This window comes from Callospermophilus lateralis, chromosome 13 (assembly GCF_048772815.1).
Source record: "Callospermophilus lateralis isolate mCalLat2 chromosome 13, mCalLat2.hap1, whole genome shotgun sequence".
Lineage (NCBI taxonomy): Eukaryota > Metazoa > Chordata > Mammalia > Rodentia > Sciuridae > Callospermophilus > Callospermophilus lateralis.
This window is the reverse complement of record NC_135317.1, coordinates 49,099,803-49,122,589: the sequence shown is the minus strand read 5'-3', so window position 1 is coordinate 49,122,589 and position 22,787 is coordinate 49,099,803. Positions and strand designations below refer to the sequence as shown.

At 37.1% G+C, this 22,787-nt stretch overlaps 1 protein-coding gene across 1 annotated transcript; it reads right to left on the bottom strand.

Annotated features, from left to right (window-relative positions):
• Window positions 1-2,759: 2,759 nt before the first annotated feature.
• Cdnf (cerebral dopamine neurotrophic factor) lies at window positions 2,760-22,653 on the bottom strand. The gene is made up of 4 exons (XM_076831574.1): window positions 22,463-22,653; window positions 10,142-10,269; window positions 8,882-9,023; window positions 2,760-4,733 (listed from the first exon to the last, which is right to left on the bottom strand). The coding sequence occupies exons 1-4, from the start codon at window positions 22,575-22,577 to the stop codon at window positions 4,555-4,557; spliced, it is 564 nt and encodes a 187-aa protein (XP_076687689.1). The 5' UTR covers window positions 22,578-22,653; the 3' UTR covers window positions 2,760-4,554.
• Window positions 22,654-22,787: the final 134 nt, after the last annotated feature.

The following is a 22,787-nucleotide window of genomic DNA, read 5'->3' as shown; positions in this document are numbered from 1 at the left end:
GACCCCACAGAATCTGCAGCACCGTTTCTCTGTGTTGCTGGCACGCCATTTCTTGACGCGCCGCAGTCTCTGGCTGCAGGGCGGGCCGCCGATTAATCAGCCGAATCTCCGGGTTCACTCATGATTGAGCCCCAGTAATTGATCCTCGGGTGATGGATATCCTTCCTCTAGGTTTCGGTGCACCCCAATTTTGCTGGAAATTCCTAACAAGATAGCTTTTGGCCGTTCTAACTCGTTATTCACCTGCGTAGTGACGCGGTACACAGGGGTGATGCACTCTATTCGCCGCCATCTTCCAACAGAGCAATATTTATTTTTTAGTTATTGGCGGACACAACATCTTTTGTTTGTATGTGGTGCTGAGGGTCGAACCTGGGCCACACGCATGCCAGGCGAGCCCGCTACCGCTTGAGCCACATCTCCAGCCCTTGAGCCACATTCCCAGCCCTATCCATTTCCTTTTATATTGATCCATGTTTTGTGTTACCAAAAATAATAATAATAATAATTGTTATTAGAGGAATAATTACTTGATGCAATTAAATTCCTAGCTTTAATCCTTTATTCGTGTTACAAATTTAAGATTCCCCTAAAACAAAAGGGGAAAAAAAACTAAAAGAAAGTTTCTGAAATCAGTACATTAGCATGCCCAAGAGGATTTCTCTTTGGGTGGGATTGTTTTATATCAAGTGTAATATGAAAAAATGGGCACCAATTACTTCTTTGGGATGAAATCCACAGGCTGAAAGCTCATAGCTACCTACTTAGAAAAGACTCTTATTAAGAGCTGTTCAAAGCCACAGATGGAACCTTTGGATCACAGAGTGCTCCATTGTGATTTTCAGGTCTACTAATTAAATATCTTCTTATCCAATAGGCCAAGCTTATTTAGTCTAAGTTTAAACCTTTTTGGTGGAATGTAGATTACAGATTATCCATGTTCAAATGAAGAACTAGAACTTTTAAGTTGTGCTCTAAATGTTATATCTGAACACCAATGTTCATTTAAGGACCAAATTAAAGGGTCTCCTTCTTGGAATTTTTGAAATCTGGACTAGATCCGGAATAATGTCTTCCCAGAATAAAACTATTCACATGAACCTATTTAGCCCAGAGTTTTTTCACTTTTGTCAAAAAGTCTCATTTCAAAATCTTCTGTACTTATGAATTTGGGGTAAAAACACATAAAAAAGGGCATAAAATACACAACAATGACAGAAGAAGGGATTTAAATAAGAACAAAAAAAATAGCTAGTTCTTATAGAGCTTAAAAAAAAGAAATGTCATAGCCTATATGTATGAAAGATGCAAATTAAAAGGAGGAGGAAGAGTTATTTAAGGTATTATAATCAGGAATTATAGCCTTAGATTCATGGCAAGGAAAGATTGACACTATATGGCAGAGATGGTTTGTGGTCACAAACTATTTCCCTTGTTCCTCAGTTAAAAAAAAAAAAGAAAAGAAAAAAATCCTGGTTTTATCTGGGCAACAATGATCCCAAACTCCCTTACAACCAAATTGACATGTGCTTCCTTTCTGGTGTGGAAACAGAGTTAAGTGGGATGAGGACCCGGGTGGGGCAGGGGCTCAGGTGAGAGGCCAGTCCTTTCCAGACTTCTCCCTTTTGGAATAAGAAATTCCAGCAGCCAATCTGGACTGTGTATTAAAAATGACACCTGCCACTAGGATGTGAAGCAAAATGACTGGATCTGAGTCCCTGCTAACTTTGGGGAACTGCCAGATTTACTCTGGACTAGCTAGCTCTGTGCTTCTTTGACATGAAAGAAGAAATTCTTGCACATTTTGTTGTTGTTGTTGTTATATTCAACTCTATCAAAAATTTAACTGATTCAGACTGGTAAAAAGAAAAATTATATCAATCACAGGATCATGACTTGGGCCCTTGCCACTCATGTGTGGCCCTTGAAAGAGCAGCGAAGACATTTGGGGGCTTCTTAAAAATGCTCAGGTCCCATCCCAGAGTCACTGAATGTGCAATTGAAGCAGTTTGAGAAGCACTGATATAAATTCTCTTTAAAAACTACCCGAGGGCTGGGGATGTGGCCAAGCAGTAGCGCGCTCGCCAGTCATGAGTTCAGCCCAGGTTGGATCCTCAGCACCACATACAAACAAAGATGTTGTGTCTGCTGAAAACTAAAAAATAAATATTAAAAATTCTCTATTAAAAAAAACAAACTAGCCTAACCATCGTTGATTGGAATGACCTGCTGAGTGGTGTTCTTATTACCTAGATTTATATCCTGAAAAAATGACACAGAAATATGACCTGATTTTGAAGTCAGAGAGTAAACATTATTTTCAAGACAAGTTTCACTAAAAGCTCAAAATGCAAAAAAACAAACAAGAAACAAATGAAAAGTCTAAAAAAAATTTTAAAGGGGTTAGGGTTGTGGCTCAGTAGTAGAGCGCTCACCTAGCATGTGTGAGGCCCATAAAAATAAAGTAAAAAAAAAAAAAAAGGATTGTGTCCAACTACAACAAAAAATAAATACTTAAAAAGAAGTTTTTAAAAACTAACTTTGGGCTTTTTTAAAATATATTTTTAGTTATAGATGGATGCAATACCTTTATTTATTTAATGTGGTGCTGACACATGCTAGGCAAGCGTTCTACCACTGAGCCACAACCTCAGTCCTAACTTTGAGCTTTTTAAAGACATAATTCAAAATAAAGTAGGTTCTTTACACATGATGATAAAATAGCTGATGAAATCCAGAAACAATAACTACTTCAGGCCTGTCATTACACCCAAGCTTTTTTATTTTAATTTTTCAGTTACATAATAAATGTGTCTCCTTGGGAACCACTAATTTTGTGACAAGTTTGGTTATATTCTAACCACTCAGCTGAAAATTCATTTACCTCTGTAGCATTTAAAAAAGGTAACATTATATTTTCAATATATACTTTTCAGTCTGGAAAATTTCTCCTGCACTCCCCAAAATGACTCCCAGTCAGGAAATGCAATTCTCTAAATAAACAACGTGTTTTGAATTGATTAATTTTAGACAATTTTCAAATAATTTTAGAGCTTTGTTTTTTAATTTTTAATTTTTTGGTACTGGAGATTGAACCCAGAGGTACTTTACCACTAAGCTACATCCCCAGCCCTTTTAATTTTTTTAAACTTTGAGTCAGGATCTTGCTAAATTGCTTAAGGCCTTGCTCAGTTGTTGAGGCTGGTCTTGAACTTGTAATCTTCTGTCTCAGCCTCCCAAGTTGCTGGGATTTTAGGTATGCCACACAGTACCTGACTTAAGGCAGTTTTTGGGGGGAGAGGGACGGATACTAGCAATGAACTCAGGGGCACTCAACCATTGAGCTGCATCCCCAGCCCTTTTTTGTATTTTATTAGAGACGGTGTCTCACTGAATTGCTTAGCACCTCCCCATTGCTGAAAATAGCTTGAACTCTCAATCCTCCTGCCTCAGCCTCCTGAACATCAGGGTTAAGGCAGTTTTTTACATATACAAATTTCCTAGATCTTAATTGTACTACTGGATGAGTGTGACAATCACATTCATGATCACCCAATTTAGATGTAGGACATTCCCATCACCACAGAAAGTTTCAAAGAAACCCTGCTCTTGAGTCTTCCCCCACCTGCACCCCCATGCAAAGCAACCATTTCTACCATGGCTTTCTTTTCCTTCTGTGGTGGGAAAATAGAACTGAGTACAACTTTGTAATTTAAAGCTGATAAAACAGCATTAAGAACCATAAAGTTCCATGCTGTCTGCAAGTGCTCTTAATATGCTTTAATCCTCTATCAAAAGTCCGTCTGATGTGCAATAATAAACAATGAATAAGACTTTGAGCTTGTTTCACTTAGCAATTCAAGCACAATTACAACTTGCCAAAACATTGGCTATTCTTATGTGGAGTCTTGATCTATTTTTTTTTTTTAAGTAGGTTTAAGTATGTTTTCTTCAGATGGGAAACACTAACTTCCAGCATACTGCACTACCATTCTGACATCTAAGAACCAGAATGTACATGATTTGCAGTTGAAAACAGAGTGTATAAAATACATTTATATTTATACACACACACACACACACACACACACACTCACACACAAACCCTTTTGATTATGTTCAGTAATTATTTGGGGTTGAAGATGTGTGTCAGATAAGCTAGTTGTTGTTTCTTTTGTTCTAGTATAATGTATTTAATTTAAAAATCTTGTACAAAGAGAAATTTGTGAGCACTCCCTTCACCCTATGATCAATTTACTTCATCAATTTTAGGTAGTTCATTTCCCCCAATTTTAGAGGTAGGCAATGATAACTTACATAGTTCTTCAAAGAAAATTATGTGAAAGGCACTTTTAGGTTCTAGTACATTTGTAAGATGTCAATGATATTAGTAATTTTAGTTATAAGCCTAAGTAACAAAATTCTGATATATAATATTAGGACCAAAAAGCCTGAGACCCAATGCAATGCAATCCCTAGTCATCTTTAACAAACATGTCCTTGTTCTCAAGAGTCATTTCCCTCTAAATACAATTCATAGTGTATGGGTATCCATCAGAGTTCAGGTTTGGGGTGCACTGCTGTGTATTTGGGTGCTAGTTCTTTGATTAGATTCACATAGTCGGTTTTCTCTGCACAAGCCCTGCACTCCTCACCCCAGCTGTGCAGTATCTGTTTCAGTTCTGCCACTCTCATTTTCTGCAGGTCCACAGATGCTAAGTCCAAGTTCTTTTCTAAATGCCAAAAAGGAAAAGCACAGTTAAAATACACAGCTCCCCAGAGTCCTGTAAAACACAAAGGCACATAGTGGTGAGTCCCCTGTGATCCAACATGGTAACAATTCTGCTTTCCATGGAAACCAAGACACACCTAAGGAAAATGTAGTACATACGGGAGGCCCTCTCTATCTAGAAGTTCTGCATCTTTGGATTCACCTGAAAATGTTTGGTGATACAGGGGAAGTGGATAAATGCTTCTGTGCACTGACCACATACAACGTTTTCCCTATCATTATTCCCTAAACAATACAATATAACAACATTACATTACACTGTATGGTCTGTTATACTTTAAATCATCTCTATATTAAAATAATGAAATTAATACAATCTAGATAACTTAAAGTATGGGAGGGGGGTATACAGTAGCAGAGCACTATCCTAGCATACACGTGGCCCTGGGCTTGATCCTCAGCACCATAATAAATAACAAAATCAAGTAAGTAAGTAAAAAGGAGATGTAAATAAGTTCTATGTAAACACTACACAATTTTATAAAAGAGAATTGAACATCTAAGGATTTTAGTGTCCACAAGAGGTCCTAGACCAATCCCTGAGTATACCAAGGAAGAATTGTACAAAGCGCCTAAAGAACTGTACAGTTCTTTATCTAATTTTCTTTCTCTCTCAGGGATTATAATAGCTCAAAACATGAGCCTATGTAGTTCTGTGAGGTTCTCAACATCAGCATTTCTAAAACAAATAGCACTAAATCCTAATTGCTGTTCCTAAAGTATGGATGGCATTAGAGCAGATTATGCTAAGTGAAGTTAGCCAATCCCTAAAAAACAAATGCCGAATGTCTTCTCTGATATAAGGGGGGTGACTCAAAATGGGATAGGGAAGAAGAGCATGAGAAGAAGACTACCACTAAATAGGGAAGAGAGGTGGGAGGGAAAAAGAGGGAGAAGGGGAGTTGCACGGAAGATGGAAAGAGAACATCATTATTATACAGAATACATACATGATGTTGTAATGAGAAAAAGAAAAAAAAGTGTGTCACATTAGATTGGATAGAGAGAAACGATGGGAGAGGAGGGGAGGAGTAAGGAGGATAGGAAGGGCAGCAGAATAGAATAGACAATATGATTGATGTATGTATATTCCATGTATGTATTATATGTCAAAATTCATTCTGCTGTCATGTATGACTAAAAATAAATAAATAAATAATTTTTAAAAAAAGATGAGATCCATAAAGGCAGTGTCTCTTGGGTGGCTTTGGTTGTAGCCAACGAAAGCAGCTAAGCAGCCAGTGATGGTTCACTTTTCTTTTTTTAATTTTTTTGTAGTTATAGATGGACAGCATGCCTTTATTTTATTTGTTTATTTTCTCATGTGGTGCTAAGGATGGAACCCAGTGCCTCACAGTGTTAAGCAAGCTCTCTGCCATTTGGCTACAGGCCCAGTCCACAGTTCACTTTTTATACATAACTTCAGTAAAACAGATGAGCACTATAGAGTTTTCAATAAAAATGTAAAGAAACCAAAACCTAGGGACAAAATTAGGAACGTTTTCACTAATCCTTAATTATTTTGCATCTCTACTTAAACTCACCTAATGCCCCACCCTAACAGGATTAGTAAATTATCCCAGCATTCATTTGCGGTCCTTTGTGGTATACCTACTTCTCCAATGCTAGTGCTATGGTATCAGTCAACCTGGCTCCTAAAATTCTTGCCAGTACTATTGTCACCAGCATCTAACTCCTCTACCAAGACTACCATCTCCCTGCTTAAAAAGAATACCTGCAGAGAACATTAAGAACTCAACTCTCAGGGCTGGGGATGTGGCTCAAGCAGTAACGCACTCACCTGGCATGCGCGGGGCTCTGGGTTTGTTCCTCAGCACCATATAAAGATAAAATAAAGTAGTTGGGTCCACCGAAAACTAAAAACTATTTAAAAAAAAATTCTTTCTTTCTCTCTCTCTCTCTCTCTCTAAAAAGAAGAACTCAGCTCTCTATTGCCATGTCCAAAAATAAGAAAAATTTAAGCTCATCTATAATAAACTCATGATTGTAATTTCCCTATCAGAAATGGGTAATTTTCCTCTTTCAAAAGGAGTCTCCTCTGCCTCTCCCCCACTGCCAAGTGTTTGCCCTGAACATGGACACAACATTCACATTTACTTATTAAGTAATTAGATCCAGCCCACGACTTTTTCAGCCTGACTTCTTTTTTAAAAATGTTTTTTCTTTTTCTGCCTGCATAATGGAATATCACATTTTAAAACATTAAAAACCCAATAGTCATTCAGCAGTTTGTACAAAATGTCCTATAAATGAATACAAGTTTAAAAATTGGATTTTAAAGATTTTTTTTTTAATTTTTGGATAGTCATCTATACTCTATGCTTCAGAGAACTCTTGAATCCTTAGAATGATTCCTTGTGCTATTAAAAACAAAATATGCAAAGGCAAACATTTTTTTAGTTCAAAAACCAAATGACACCTTCCTTGAAAACATCCAATTAACACTCTTGTTAATTTGTGGCTGCTTTGACAGAATACCTTTGAAGTAGAAACTGTCATAAATAACCCAACTTATTAATATTCCACAGCACAAAGTTACCTGCTCAGTCTCTTCTTTCCTGACATAAAGAATAATTTGGTACTATTGATTAATTCAAGAGAAATGGCTGAAGGAGAAAAATACTTTCCTGAAAGTGTCAGTAGCTTCTTTGATATTTTTTCTCCAGAATTTGTCAACCTGTATTAATTTTTAAAAGGGGAAACATCTTTGTGACACCCTAAAACTACAAAGAAAAAGTCAATACCAAAGTTAAAAATAGTTCATGGCTCCTGAAGGGCCTCTAGTGGCCAGTGTTACCAAAATATTAGCAAATATTCATTTCGTCTCAATATCTGATTATTTTTTTCTGTTTTCTAAGGATCCTGTAAGATCCCATGCAAATAAGAGTATTTTGGGAAAAAAACTTGTTGAATTAAAGAATCAGCACATGGTTGTCTCTTTTGTGAATATTGTTTATGTGGACTCCGTGACTCCTGCCTTCGCTTCACTACTTTGAAGCTAATAAAGAGGGTTGCCTACCCATAATAAGTACCCTGGAAGTTATGGCCTGTTTGGCAAATTGAGAAATAGTTATCTGTGGTATCTTTCAGCCTTAAACCTATTTCAAGTTTGCTATGTGGCTCTGGTGCATAGGCATATTACACAGCTGTTCTGGGAAATAAGACAAATAATTGAGAGTTGGATGCTAATTACTTAGGTAGTCTATTGTTCTACATTGGGTAAGTAACATAAAACAATGACTTAAGCTGAAGAAGTGAGTCTTGATTGGTGGAATTTTAGGTGTTAAGGACAGTTGAGGGAAGAATTCTCCAGCCTTTTATTATACTTACTCAATTTACCCAAAAGGCTGGCCCAGATTCAAATCCCCAGTGTACAAATAGATCGAACTATGTGAAATTTAAAAGGTCAAGGATAATGTTTAAAATAGGGCATCTTCTTCCTTTCCTTGCTGTTTATTTTTGGGACCGCTGATAAGCTATTTCATCATGCCAAACCTGATTTGATGTGAATAACCTATTTCCTAAAATTTAAAGCTGGTAGAATGACAGACAAATGTAGGAAAGATAGAGTCATATGGAGAAATTAAATTCTTTTATCATCTCTGAATAGGTGCAAGTTTTGTTTTATTTATTGATTGTGCAGTTCTGGAGATCAAACCCAGGGTCTTATGCATGTTAGGCAAGTGCCATACCACTGAGCCACACCCCAACCCTAGATTCAAACTTTGTCTTAATATATTACCATGAGCTAAATCAACATAAGTAGCTACTCTCTTGTAATTTGAAATTTTCCTTGACAGACATGGCTGATATTGCCTTGGTAAATTAGGAATTTAATTGCTCATTGGATTGGCAGTTTCACCCTAAGACTGATTATGCCAGGACTATTTATTTCTCTTCCCTCAAAGGAGCTCAGAGGGTACAAGATACCATTTATCAGCCCAGAAACCTATCAGTGAGTGAAGAATTCCTTTGCTTCTAATTCTGACTTTTAAAAAACATGGCCCTGTGTTTTGAGGTTTGGCAATACAATCAGACATATTGGAAAAAGCACTTGTCTTGTGATACCATATTTCAGCTCACAGATCTGGCTGTCCATTTTCTTCAGCTTCTGACATATCTTCATTGCAGGCATATGTACACTCATGGGGCGTGTCACTTCACTTAGGATTTTGGTGGCAGCATCTTTTGTGGCTCCTAGATAATAGCACTGATGATAATGAAGAGAATTTAGCATCCTGGGCAATGAAAAAAGCAAGTGATCCAGTATAGAAAGGGGAGAAAAAGGCTAACCTAGTTTTCATGGTCCAGCTATTAAATTTTAACCCCTACTAAGAAAACAAGTGACTCCACTCTCGTGATCATCCTACTTAGAAGCACCTTACTACACGCTCAATGTGGAAAGACTGGTGAGAAAAGCTCACACTTTCTAAGTGTTTTCTCTGTACAAGGGCTGCTTAACTTATTTACCTTTCATAACAATCCTGTGAAGCAAGAACTATTATTATCCCCACATTTTACCCAAAAAATCCAAGGCTGCACAGCCAGCAAGTAGAAGAGTCAGAATTATAAAATCCAGCACCCTGGCTGTCATCATGCAATACTTCCTTTCAAGCTACCTGACTTAAGAATTTTATGTGCAGAGCTAAGAATGTAATACAGAGGCCTAGCATACACAAGACCTTGGGTTCAATCCCCAGTACTGCAGGAAAAAAAAGGAAAAAGAAAAATTTACATGTAAAAATATAAAACTTACTGGCAGAAATAAATGACAAAAATTTCATGATGTGTTGGTAGTTAAGTGGTCAAAAATGCAGATTAAACTGACAAATTCAACATGAACATTTTAGGGAAGAATAAATTGGTATAAAATTGTCCTTAGTTATGTAGAACACTATATTGAAATAAGCTATATGTGTAAACCCAGGAAACACCATCTAAATGCCATAACAAGAAAATATAAACATTTCACTAATTATGTATTGATAATAGTATAAAATGTTTTGATAGGTTTGAGTAGTTGTCTTGGTAAGAAATGGAAAGTCTACCCACTCTTAACTCAGGACAGTAAGTTCTTATTAGGAACTCATTCTTACAATTTCATTTAAGAAAATATACAATTGTTTACCCATTGTTTACTCAGAAAGCCAAATAAAATAATGTATTCTGGATGAAAATACATGGATCATTTTTTTAGAAGACTGATTTCCTCTTGCTGTCCACAAGGAATGTGCTTCAAGTAGAACATCAAGTCCAGGTGAGCAATGAAACTAGTTACAGCTTTCTTTTAAACACATGGGGAAAATTAAAGGTGAAAATTTAACATACCAGGCGGTTTTCTTTTCCTTTGGTATCCAAGCAAAAGCTGATTAATTCCTTTTCTATAGTGTCCAGTGAAAAATGAACTCCTTTGGCTATCAAGTAGTTATAGAATCGGTTCAAGAATTCTTTACACACTAGAAGGAATGAAGAAATATGTTTGTATGCATGACTTACCACAACCACTCCCAGTAAGTACCTGACCCACGCACCAAATAAAAAATAGGTATGGTTCATTGCCTTGTGACGATGTTCTAAGTTCTAAGAATGATTTGGGGCCTATTATAAAGTTTAATTGCAGTGGATACATGAGCTGAGTGAATTAATTTATCAACCAATCTTTGAAATCAAATTCCACCTAAAATGAGAACATTTTTTTATAAACTTTGACTAATCCTAAAATAAAACAGCTTTCCATAGAATATGATCTTCTGATAGTTTAGTTTTAAGTGCAGAGAAAATCCTCTGAAGGCTACTGAATGAAGCCCCTTGGTAGTCTGCATAAATCTGTATATTCCACCAACAGGGGCTAAAGTCAAAACCCAATTGAACAGTCATATTCAGTCTCAGTTGTCTACAGCCAGTGGAAGAGATAGAGTTCAGGAGGGGAGCTGACATTAACAACCAACACAGTTAACATCTGGCAGGTGCTGGTAGGTGCCAGCCCTTTTCTAAGCATTGCATTTTAACCCATTCAAGCGTCACAACAAAGTTATGATGTAGATATGTTATTATCCTCTTTTTACAGATAAAAGAAACTGAGTCCAAGAGAGGTTACCTAACTTGCCCAGTAAGGGAGGAGAGGGCATTAGATCCCAGGTGGTCTGACTCAGGGTATACATGCTTACTCATCAGGTTACCCCACTGTGAGAGGAAGTTGCTTTCCCAAGTGAGCAGACATCTGGGCCAAGCAAGCCAGGAATGAAACAGAAGCCAGAAGCTCGTCCTGGTAAATGGTGGTCCTGATATTAGAGAATTCTAGGGGAACAAATTAAGGGAAAATGGAGGGCTTTAGTTCTCTCTCTCTCTCTCTCTCTCTCTCTCTCTCTCTCTCTCTCTCTTCCTTTAGCGAGGGGAATACCAGGAATTGAACTCAGAGTCACTCAGCCACTAAGCCACATCCCCAGCCCTATTTTGTATCTTATTTATTCTTCTTGAATCCCTGTACTGAGACCTGTATCTACCTAATAAACAAGGAAGAATCTATCATTCTAAAATTACACACTAGACACCTCAAGTAGTTTAATTTTGTTTAAAGAAAGCTGTTTGATTAAATTCATTTATTCACTTAATCAGTATTGAGTTCAAGTGCTGAGGGAGAGCTAGTAAAGGATGAACTTCAGGAAGAAGGAGATAGAATTCAACAAGGAAGATCAAGTTGTAGTATAGTGTTGTAATGATAAGAGAAAATGGCAAATGTGTGAAGATGTAAATAAGGATTAAGTATATAAAACAAAAATAATAAACCTATAATAGTGAAAACATAAAGCAAAACCAAATACAGTATAATCATAAAACATAAGATGAGAAATAAAGAATTCAATTTAAACTTCCTAAGGACCTTTTCAGATTTTAAAAATTGATTTTTATTGACATCTTAATATATTTTCACTATTTTCCAATTATGTATAATAACCAGGCCTTAACAATCTAATTGGAAGAAGTCCAAACCAAAGATTTTGATGGGGGTAATTTTGCCCCAAACAATGTTTGGAAGCACCTAGAATACTTTGATTTTCATAGTTGGGGGTGGAAATATTTCTAGCAACTTCAGCTGGGTCCCAACTGTGGGTGGTGGGATGAGGCTGGAGGAGGCAGGTCAGTGGGTGTGTGGCCTTGGACTATGTCTCTTCCCAGGTTCCTGAATCTCTGTCTTTCCAGCTTTCCATGAGCTTAGCGGCTCTCCTCCACCAGGTCCTTCTGCTGTGGTTTTTGGCCTCACCTCAGACCCACAACTACTGGAGTCAGCTACCCTGGACCCTCCCCACTACCAGGAGGTGGCCCATAAGAAGGCAAGCTGCCAACTGCTACAGGAGGTACAGTGGTGCCTGCTGGCCAGTCCACAGTCCTGAGCCAAAGGCGGTATCTGATGCAGCAAACTGTGGACGCCAGAGCAAGTAGCCAGCTGAGCCACAAGCTTCTGCCCTGAGAGCACCCAAGATGTGGGGACTCTGAAGTCGAAGCAACTGTAGCATCACCAGGGACTGGGATGCGCAGCAGCCTCTGCCCACCTGTTCTGACCTGCCTGCTTGCCACCAAAGTATGTCAGCCACATCCAAGGGGGAGCTCCTCCTTGTCCTCTGAATTAAAGATTCCCAGAGAGTCTCCAAAACCAAGAGGAAGGAGATAATCAAGATCACCGTGGAGGATCTGGAATGAGTCCCTGGATGACCTGAAGAATGTGGCTAAAGAATTTAAGGAGGTTGTGACTAGCTGTTGTACAACTGTGCTTCCACCAGCAATCTGTTTGGGCACACTGTGACTTCTCCCTGTTGGTCACTGAGCTGGGATTCTGCTGTGTCTATTTTGTTTCTGCCTGACAACTTTGAAAAAGCACACAAGGGCACCACCACCAACTGCTATGACAATGAGATGGTGATTCTGATGCCCACCATGGACTCCAGACTCTCCGTGCTCACTTCCTGCCCTTCGTGGTGCTGCTGGTCTTCATAGGAACCTCTAGATCCTGTCCATCTTCTCCCTGTTGGCCGACATCACCTGCTGGTCAGCCTGCTCATGATTTACCGGTTCATTGTTCAGGTGTGAGACCAGGCCCTCCCCCAACCTCTTATTGGAGTGAACAAAACTACTAACCAGAGCCTAAATATTTACATGATACTTATGTGTGGTAAATTTAGAAGTTTTAAACTTCAACACTATTGACATTTTTGGGCCAGATAAATTTTTATTGTGGGATTTTCCTGTTCATCCTTGGTCTCTATCCTGAAGTTGCTAGAAATATTTCCACCCCCAACTATGAAAATCAAAGTATTCTAGGTGCTTCCAAACATTGTTTGGGGCAAAATCACCCCCATCAAAATCTCTGGTTTGGACTTCTTCCAATTAGATTGTTAAGGCCTGGTTATTATACATAATTGGAAAATAGTGAAAATATATTAAGATGTCAATAAAAATCAATTTTTAAAAAAATCTGAAAAAAAAATAAAATAAACTTCCTAAGGAGTTTTATTATCTAGGAGTGTAGAGAAATATTACCAAATCATATTCATTTTTAGCCATCTAAGTATGATAAAAGTGTAAGGGTAATAACAAAAAATATATAGATTACTTCTAATGCAGTAGAATTAGAAGAAAAGACTTAAAATTTTTTTTAAACTTTATCAGTTTATTAGAGGCAGGAAAGAGCAAAACAGAAGCAAAGAATACATTTTTAAAAACTCACAAAATTAAAGAAATAAATCCAAAAGTATCATTAATTACAATATGTGTAAATATGCTAAACTTGCAGTTATAGAACAGGGTTTTTCAGGTTGAAACTTTTAAAATTCAACTAAATGCTGTTGAATTTCCAATCACAGAAAGACAAAATTCATATGATTCCACTTATCTTAGACACCTAGAGAAGTCAAATGAATGAAAACAGGAAGTAGAATGAATGGTGGCTGGCAGGGGTGGAGATGGGGGTGTAGAATTTCAATTTTTATAAATGAAAAGAGTTAGGGTGCTGGATGGTAATGATGTTTGCCCAACAGTATGAAAGTACTTAATACCACTAAACTGGGGATTTAAAAATAAGGCAGTAAATTTTATATTTTACAACAATAAAAACGTGGTTTTTTTTTTTTTTTAAGTATAAGGCTACAAAAAGGGTCAAAACAACAACACAATAAAAGTAAGTGAAGAACCAGAGACAGTGGCACACGCCTGTAATTCCAGTGACTAGAAAGCCTGAGGCAAGAGGATTGCAAGTTCAAAGCCAGCCTTGGCAATTTAGCAAGGCCCTAAGCAACTCAGTAAGACCCTGTGTCTCAATAAAATATAAAAAAGGATGGGGATGTCGCTCAGTGGTTAAGAGCCCCTGGGTTAAATCCCCACTACCAATAAATAAATAAATAATAAAGATAGAGTCTTTCTTAAAAACAAAAAATAAAATAAGAGCTTTAAAAATAAAAGGTTATACCAGACAAATTCTAACCCCAAACTATATAAAGCTTTATTAGGCACAATAAAAAGGATTTTTGAAGTAGAACATAGACAATAGCATGGCTTGACAATGTGGAAAATCTTGGCAGAATTGTAAGAACAAATCAGAGGCGTCATAGCCATGGTGGATGGTTGAGCAACCTCAACTGATCAAATGAACCAAAAAGCAGTCAGAGCCCATTATGTATGGATACACACATTTGTAGTAAAAGTCCTAAAAAAAAAAAAAAATGAATGGGAAAGATAGGAAAGTTAAGGGGGAAAAAAATGGAGTTATTTGCAACTAATAGTTTATTTTTTAATCAATTTATTTAATTCAGAGAAAGAATGGTAGCAAATATTAAAATATTAATATTTAATCTAGATGCTAGTATAATTGTGTAAAATTTTTCAGTGTGTTTGGAATAATTCCTAGTTTATTTTGAAAACTCACCATAACTTTGATTACTGCAAAAACCCCCAACATGCTTACAATATTAATAAAAACTTGAATTGAAAGTTTTAAAGTGAAATCACAGTTCAGTCTGGTAATTGTTAGCCAGAGCCCAAAAGGATAAAGCAGTATTTGAAAATATAATAATGCCACCTGCAGGAAAAGAGCTACAATTTTGTCCAAAAGTTATGACAAAATGCTTAAAATCAGCTTCATAGAATCATTACAACTATCAGTGGGCTATTCATTATTTTAATTAGTTCCATCCTTAACTTCTAGAACTAAAGCCAGTTCCCCATTATTGACTCCAGCTTGATTTGGAGGAGGACAAAATACCAGATTAGTCTTGGTGGTACCAGGACTAAGGGGGCATTGCATCCTAAAAATAGGATACATATTATAATAATGAGTTAAGGTTTTTCAAGAACATTCAGAACTTGAATGATTTGGATACTGCTTCTTTGTTCCAATTTTATTTGTAATGTTTTCCTAAATAAATGAGCCCAATATTGCACTCAGAATGCAATATGTTAATGATTCAGTACCTGAACTTCAAAACCTAGCTCTACTACTTTATAACTCTGTGACTCTGACTTTTCATTATTGAACGTAGCTCAGTGGTAGAGTATTTGCATAATATGTGCAAGGCCTTTGATGCTCCCCAGCAACAAAAAGGAAGAGAGAGAGAGAGAGAGAGAGAGAGAGAGAGACCGAAAGAAAAAATTACAAAAATCTCATGTATCAATCTACTAGCCATCCGTTTTGAGATAGGTTGGCTCTCAAGGAGAGAGAAGAGATCCTTTCTAGGTGGAGTCTTGGCTGTATAAGCGTGATCAGCTATGCCTGTCTCATTAGTTAGATGAATAAAACCTCCAGTGTATGCTTGTATCAGATTAACTAGAACAAAAGCATAATAAATTTAAATGTCACCAGATTCAAAGCCCTATACAATGCACCCATATCTGATTTATGGATAGAATGCTTAACAAAGAAACATTGTCAACCCCAAATATCAAATATTTGATTTTTATGAAAGCTTTCTTAGAAATCTACATTTTTCTTCCTAGGAAAATCCTATATATATTCAGAAAGTTCAGCCCGGGGTGCATTGCTTGTCTCTTCTTCTCTGAGAGGTGACTGGAATCCACAACCTGTCTTTAGGGTGTGCATATTTTTTCTTTGCTGTCTAAAAATTTTTTGCTTCTGCTTTGCTTTCTATGCATTCCAAAATTGATTTCAGCGCTAAGTCAAGAATCTTTCTGTACAGTGAGTCCCACTCACTTGGAGGTAGGACCACTTTGAAGGTAGTCAGTCTTTTTCCTCTAGCTGGTTTTAAAGATTTTTCTTTTCTCTTGTGTTGTACAATTTCCTTTTGATGTGATTAGATGTGGAATTATTTTATTTATACTGTTTGAATATATTCAACTTCCATCTCCTCTATTGTGTTTTCTAAAAAGCCAGTTAACATATTAGAAATTTTCTCTTTATTTTATTGTACTTTTATCCCTATTTCCTGTTTTTATCTTTTCACCTCTCAGTGATTGAGTCTTGATAATTTATTTAGATCTAATAATAATTCACTAATTCTCTAATTCAGTAATTCTCTCACATGTAATAAATCTGCTGTTAAATCATATCAATTTTATTTATAGAGGTCTATTTGGTTTTCCTCCAAAATTATTGGATGTTTTTAGCACCTCCTACCCTTTATTGATATTTCAATCTCTTTATTTCTTTAAACATAAAAATCTAATCTTATCTTCCATACCTGGTAATTACCATATCTAAAAACCTCTCAAGAATGCTCTTCTATCTCTTGTCTCAGTGGCTATCACTTGTGCTGCCCTTCTCCCTGCAGGAGACTTCAGTGAGAGCCTGATGCTGGGAAAAGCCAATCACAGATCCCATGAGCACAGGATCATGAAGGTAAACCCCTAGTGCTCCACAGTGTGCTACGTTGCTCAACTATGTTTGGTGGGTAAGGTGTATTAAATACATTTTTGAGTTAATGACAGTATCAACTCATAATGATCTTATTTGGGATGTAACCCCATTGTAAGTTAAGGAGTGCTCTACCCACATATACATATTTTCTATTGATCCTGTTTCTCTGGAGAACCCTAATACAACATCCAACTGCAAACAGTGAAAAAGCAACTGGATATACAGTCATCCATCACTTAATGATAGGAATACATTCTGAGAAATTAGTTCTTCAGTGATTTCATTGTTGTGGGAACATCACAGAGGGTATTTACCCAAACCCTGATAGTTTGCAAAACTGGAAGTTGCTCTAGCTATTTGGTTATAGCCCAGGCTACAAGCCAGTAGGCTCTGTTATGGTACTAAATACTAAGAAAGTCCAAAACAAACATGGGTATTTGTGTGAACGTATTTAAGCATAGAAAAGGTATAAGTAAAATTGTGGTATAAAAGATTTTGGGGCTGAGGCTGTAACTCAGTGGTAGAGCGCTTGCCTTGCACATATGAGGCACTGAGTTCAATCCTCAGGACCACATAAAAATAAATAAATAAACAAAGATATGGTGTCCATCTACAACTAAAAACATATTTAAAACAAAAAGATTTAGGGCTGGGGTTGTGGCTCAGTGGTAGAGCACTCACCTAATACATGCAAGGTTCTGGGTTCAATCTTCAGCATCACATAATAATAATAATAATAATAATAATAATAATAATAATAATAAATAAGGGTATTGTGTTCTATATATATTTTTTTAATATAAAGAAAGATTTGGGAAAAAATGGTTCACCTGCATAGAAGTTTGCAGGACTGGAAGTTGCTCTGAGTTAGTGAGTAAAAGGTGAGTGAAGGACATCCTAAAACATCACTGTACCCTACTGTCAGCTTTGTAAATACCATACATTTAGACTACATTAAATTTCCTTTCTTTAGTAATAAAATAACCTTAGTTCACTATGATTTTTTAAAAACTATTTGACTCTTTGTAATTACACTTAAGTGTAAAACACATACATATTGTTGTACAGCCGTACAAAAATACTTTCTTTAAATCCCTTATTCTACAAGCTTTAATTTGGTTAATTTTCTTTTTACTTTTTAAAATTATTTCATTAAAAATTAAGACACACATACACACATAAGCCTAGGTCTACACAGGCTCAGGGTCATCAATATCATTGTCTTCTACCTTCACTTCTTTTCCTACAAGAAGGTTTTCAGGGGCCATGACACACATGGAGCTGTCACCTCCTTTGATAACAGTGACTTTTGGAATCCCTCCTAAAAGACCTCCTGAGGCTGTTTCATAAGTAGAAAAAGTACTCTCTAAAATAATGATAAAAAATAAATATAGTAAATACATAAACCAGCAACATAGTCATTTATTATCACCAAGTATTATGTATTGTACATAATTATATGTGCTATACTTTTATATGACTGTCAGTGCAGTAAGTTTGTTTACCCCAGAATCACCACAGACTTGTGAGTAACGTCAGGTTCTATGATGTCACTGGACCTAGGAATTTCCCAGTTCCATTATAATTTTATGGAACCATCCTCATATGTGCAGTTTGTTGCTGACTCAAACATTCTGATGTGGCACATGACTATAAATCTGGAGATCAGGGTTAAAGTTTAGGATGATACGTAAATTTATGTTACCAACATTCAAACAATATTCTTGAGACTATAGAGTAAGGGGAAATGGACAAGAGACATAGTCTGAGGCCTCATTCTTATGAAACTCCAATGTTTAGAAAATGGGACACAATTTGAGAGGCTGAGGCAGGAGGATTGCAAATTTGAGGCCAGTTTCAGCAACTTTATGAAATCCTGTCTCAAAATAAAAAAAATAAAAAGAACTGGGATTCAGCTCATGGTAAAATGCCCCTGGGTTCAATTCCTAATATCAAACAGAGAGAGAGAGAGAGAGAGAAAGAGAAATTGAGAAGATGGGAAAGCACCAGAAAGACTGAAAGGACCAAGTAGTGAGTCAGGATGAAAACCAAAGGGTCAGTGTTATTATCATCAAGTATTATGAACTGTACATAATTGTATGTGCTATACTTTTATATGACTGGCAATGCAGTAAGTGCAGTAAATTTCTTTGTCAGGAATTCTAACATGTGCTTTTTTAAATACACACAATAGTGGAATGCATTACAATCCTTATTATACATATACAGCACAATTTTTCGTATCTCTGTACATAAAGTATGTTCATGGCAAATTATGCCATTATACATGTACTCTTTTTTTTTTTTTTTTTCATTTAACGAACCAAGATACAACAAAGTTTGTCACAGCACAGATGTGTACAGTTGTTTAACAAACTGAGTGTGGGCCCTATGCCATGCACCACAGTAGCTGATGGAAATACTCTGGTGAGAGGCAAGTCTTGACTTTTTAAGAGGGCACAGTTACTTGGAGGAAACCCAATTAGTAAACCACATGAGCAGGCTACTAGATACTATGGAAAACAAAGAAGAAGATGCCTGGTGGAAACTGGGAAACCAGTAAAGGACATTAAACAAGTAGGAACACGATGACACTGCCAGGGGACTAGACAAGAGGAAAAAGGTGGTGGAAAGCAGATGGGATTGTTTTGGAACCCAGGGAGGAGAATGGAGCCGTCCATCAAAAGGTCAAGCCCATGGACAAAATGACTGGTGGGCTGCAAGGGACAAGGGAAAAAGAGAAGTCTAGAATTCAGACCAATTAGTCAGGGACATGACTCATGCTGACACTGTAAGCAAAACAGGGATGGGGGAGGAGAAGGTGGCAAGATGACCACCTTAGCTTTTGACAGTGTTCTTTTGAAGTATGCAGTTGTTCAGTAGTCCAATGACTGCAAGGTCGGAACTCTAGGAAAAAATGTGGATTGGAGAGGGAGATTACACTTTATCATACTGAAAGGTCAGTCTTAGCCAGTCATCTGGTTTCTCAAGGAAAGCCAGAAATCTGAATTTTTAAAATGGAAAATCTCCCAGTTTTAAAATGTAGCCAATCAAATAAAAACAAGAACAACAACTGTGAACTCTATGTCCAAGGTGGTTCACAAACATGTGATTTTGCATTTTAATCATATATACTGAAGAGAAATTAAGTGGCTAATAAAAAAAGACTCATAAGTAGTAATAGAGCTAGAACTAGATCTTGAATCTAGATCTTGTTACAAAATATTTCTTTCCTTTGTGATTTTGATGACACTGAAGAGTGTGTAGACTGAGAAGAAGGGCAGAGAGCAGAACTCTAGACAATTTTAATGTTTAAGCCATTTCTAGAAGATTAAGCGCCCAGAAAGACACTTTAAACAAGTAGGCACACAAAGATAAGAAGTAAAGATAAGGGGAAAAGCAGAATCTAGACCATAAAGACTTTCTGAATGGGGAAGAAGTCAATGGTGTCACGTGCCACAGAGAAATCTAAGTTCATTCCTTGGACTTAAGTAGAATATCCTCACCATGATCACCTAGTAGGTCAGTAACTTAAAAGTTCATGGCATATTGCTAAAATAGCCTTAAACAATCACATTCTTTTGTTTATTAAAAGTAATCCCATAAGTGAATCTATAATTATTTCAAAATAAGTTTTTAAAACAATCCTATAGTAGTAACCATCTTTTAAAAGAGATCTGGAAACTTGTTTTCCAATAAGCCCCACATTACCTAAATGTAGGATCACAAACTTAAATATCTTCAGGGACCAGGTAAGAAAACATGAAAGAGAGAATAAGAATTCAGGGGAAAAAAAACCTTCAAAAATCTGTAGAACACACGTCCTTCCTAAAAAGAACAGCCATAGTCAGTTCTCAATACTTGGCCATTTGGGACAATCTTTCCAGGTCATCTGGTTTTTTGCAGGGGGTACCGGGGATTAAACTCAGGGGCACTTGACCACTGAGCCACATCCCCAGCCCTAGTTTGTATTTTATTTAGAGACAGGGTCTCACTGAGTTGCTTAGCAAGCCACTTTTGCTGAGGCTGGCTTTGAACTACTCCTGCCTCAACCTTCTGAGCAGCTGAGATCACAAGTGTGTGCCACCATGCCCAGGTACGTCATCTGGTTTTTCAAGAAAAGTCAGAAACCTGAAATTATTTTATATAAAATCTACCAATTTTAAAATGTAGCAAATTAAGTTTTTTACAGGATTCTTTGTGAATCCTGTAAAAATTTCTTTTAAGGTCACATAAGAGAAATCCATCAATAGGTCCAAGATGGTTTTATATTTGCTCTATTAAACATACTATGATACAGCATTTTAATCTTATACACTGAAGGGAAATTAATTAGATAATAAGAGGCTTATATGCAATAATAGAGCCAGATTTAGAATCTAAATCATTTCAAAATATTTCCTTCCTCTGTAATTATATAACCTCTTTATCTAAGAAATGAAATATACACATTGACTAGCTGAAGATACAAGTTAATAATCATGACAAGCTATGATAAATTTAGGAGTGATGGCCTAAACTTTATGTTTAATTACTTCAAATGCTCTGTCTCTTCTGAAATGTTTTTAGGTAGAAGCTCCAGAAAATTATTATGATTTATCAAATCAATTGTGCATGCCTAACAAATGTTGCTTTAAATGTATAGGACACAATTCTGTTTTTAAGCAAAATTATAACTCAGTGAAACGAATATCTTTAGAATGAAGTTTTTAAGATAACATCATGTAGATATGCAAATTTCTAGAGAAAAGTTTAATTATTGCTGGTAGAAAGCTAGACTCCAATTATTAAGATACTAAGATTTTATTTACTTATAATATAGACTATACTCATCCATGTTCATATATTGTGAACTTACTGTCAGTGAATAGTCTCAAGCTTAGAAGACCTACATTAAAAGTAATAATCTCAATAAATCCTGGAGGTAAGTGCTAAGTTAATCATGAGGAAGGGGTTAGCATAGCTAATTATCTTTGTTCTTATTAACAGCCCTCTAACGTGGACTATGCTGATTTTGCAAAAACCAGATATGATAGCTTCAAAGCCAGAGAGCTTGGTGGGACATAGATCCAGGTGTTTGGGCTGCAAGTCCATAACTAAGAAACAGAACAAAAAAAGGAGTCCTTCTTTTTCTTCTTTTTTTGGTGGGGGTGGGGGGGTACCAGGAATTTAATTCAGGGGCTCTAAACCACTGAGCCACATCCCCAGCTCTATTTTGAATTTTATTTAAAGAAAGGGTCTCACTGAGTTGCTTAGCATCTCGCTGTTGCTGTGTATCTTCTCTTTCTCAATAAGTTAATACACTCCTTTGTGCATGCCTTTGTAAACCAACGTTTATTTATAATGTTAGTTATATCCTCTGAATTACACCACTCCAACTCATGTCATGTTTTATTTTTCTTTTGGGAGTCACAAACTAGTTTGAACTTGAAAGACGTTTTCTGTTGCAGGGAGAAGCATGTCAGTTAGAAGCAAGAGAATCGGTTTGGCGCCAGGGTCATCAGAATCTAGCAGCGTTTGCATAAAACCTAATCCAAATCCCAACCCACCAGTCTTTACTGCGGCTATTTGGTATTCTCAGCAAAACCAGAACGTGGCCGCAAGGTGTCACTGGGCTTGGCTCAAGCTTTTGCCTACAGTTTGGCCAAGGAGTTCTGAAATTAGGAACAGGGCCTGTATTTACTGGGAGGAAATGTTATTTACAGTCGGGGCCTGAGGAAGTCAAAGCCGACAACAGCAGAGCTGCAGCGCGGTGCCGCCGCCATGCAAGCAGGTCACACACCGCTCACCTTCACAGTCAGTCTCCGGCCGTCCCCAAGGCTGCTGGCCCTGGGCCGGCACCGGGTTCGAGACCCAAAGCCCAGCACAAAATGCTATCATGGCAGCGGGGCTAGCGCACCGCATGCTGAACCGGCAGCTCTAATCGCCTCTACCACTCGCGCGTAGCCGAAGGTTTCTACAGGACCTCCCGAAGAGATTGGAAAGAATCTGCCCAGAGTTGCTAGGACAAATAACGCAACTCGATAGAGAGTTTCTATTGGCTCTTGTGAAAGGCTCAAGAAAGGGGGAGGAGCTGAGGACCCTCTTCCTGTCCCTCACCAGTTTACGCGTGCG

Excerpts from the sequence above, each read along its gene's own strand:
- Cdnf (XM_076831574.1), bottom strand. The coding sequence starts at position 22,577 with ATGCGGTGCGCTAGCCCCGCTGCCATGATAGCATTTTGTGCTGGGCTT. Across the intron at positions 10,270-22,462 it reads GCCGGAGACTGACTGTGAAG|TGTGTAAAGAATTCTTGAAC; the intron begins GTGAGCGGTGTG and ends CATTCCTTCTAG. Across the intron at positions 4,734-8,881 it reads GATCTGTGAGCTGAAATATG|AAAAGAACTTGGACTTAGCA; the intron begins GTATCACAAGAC and ends TTTGGCATTTAG.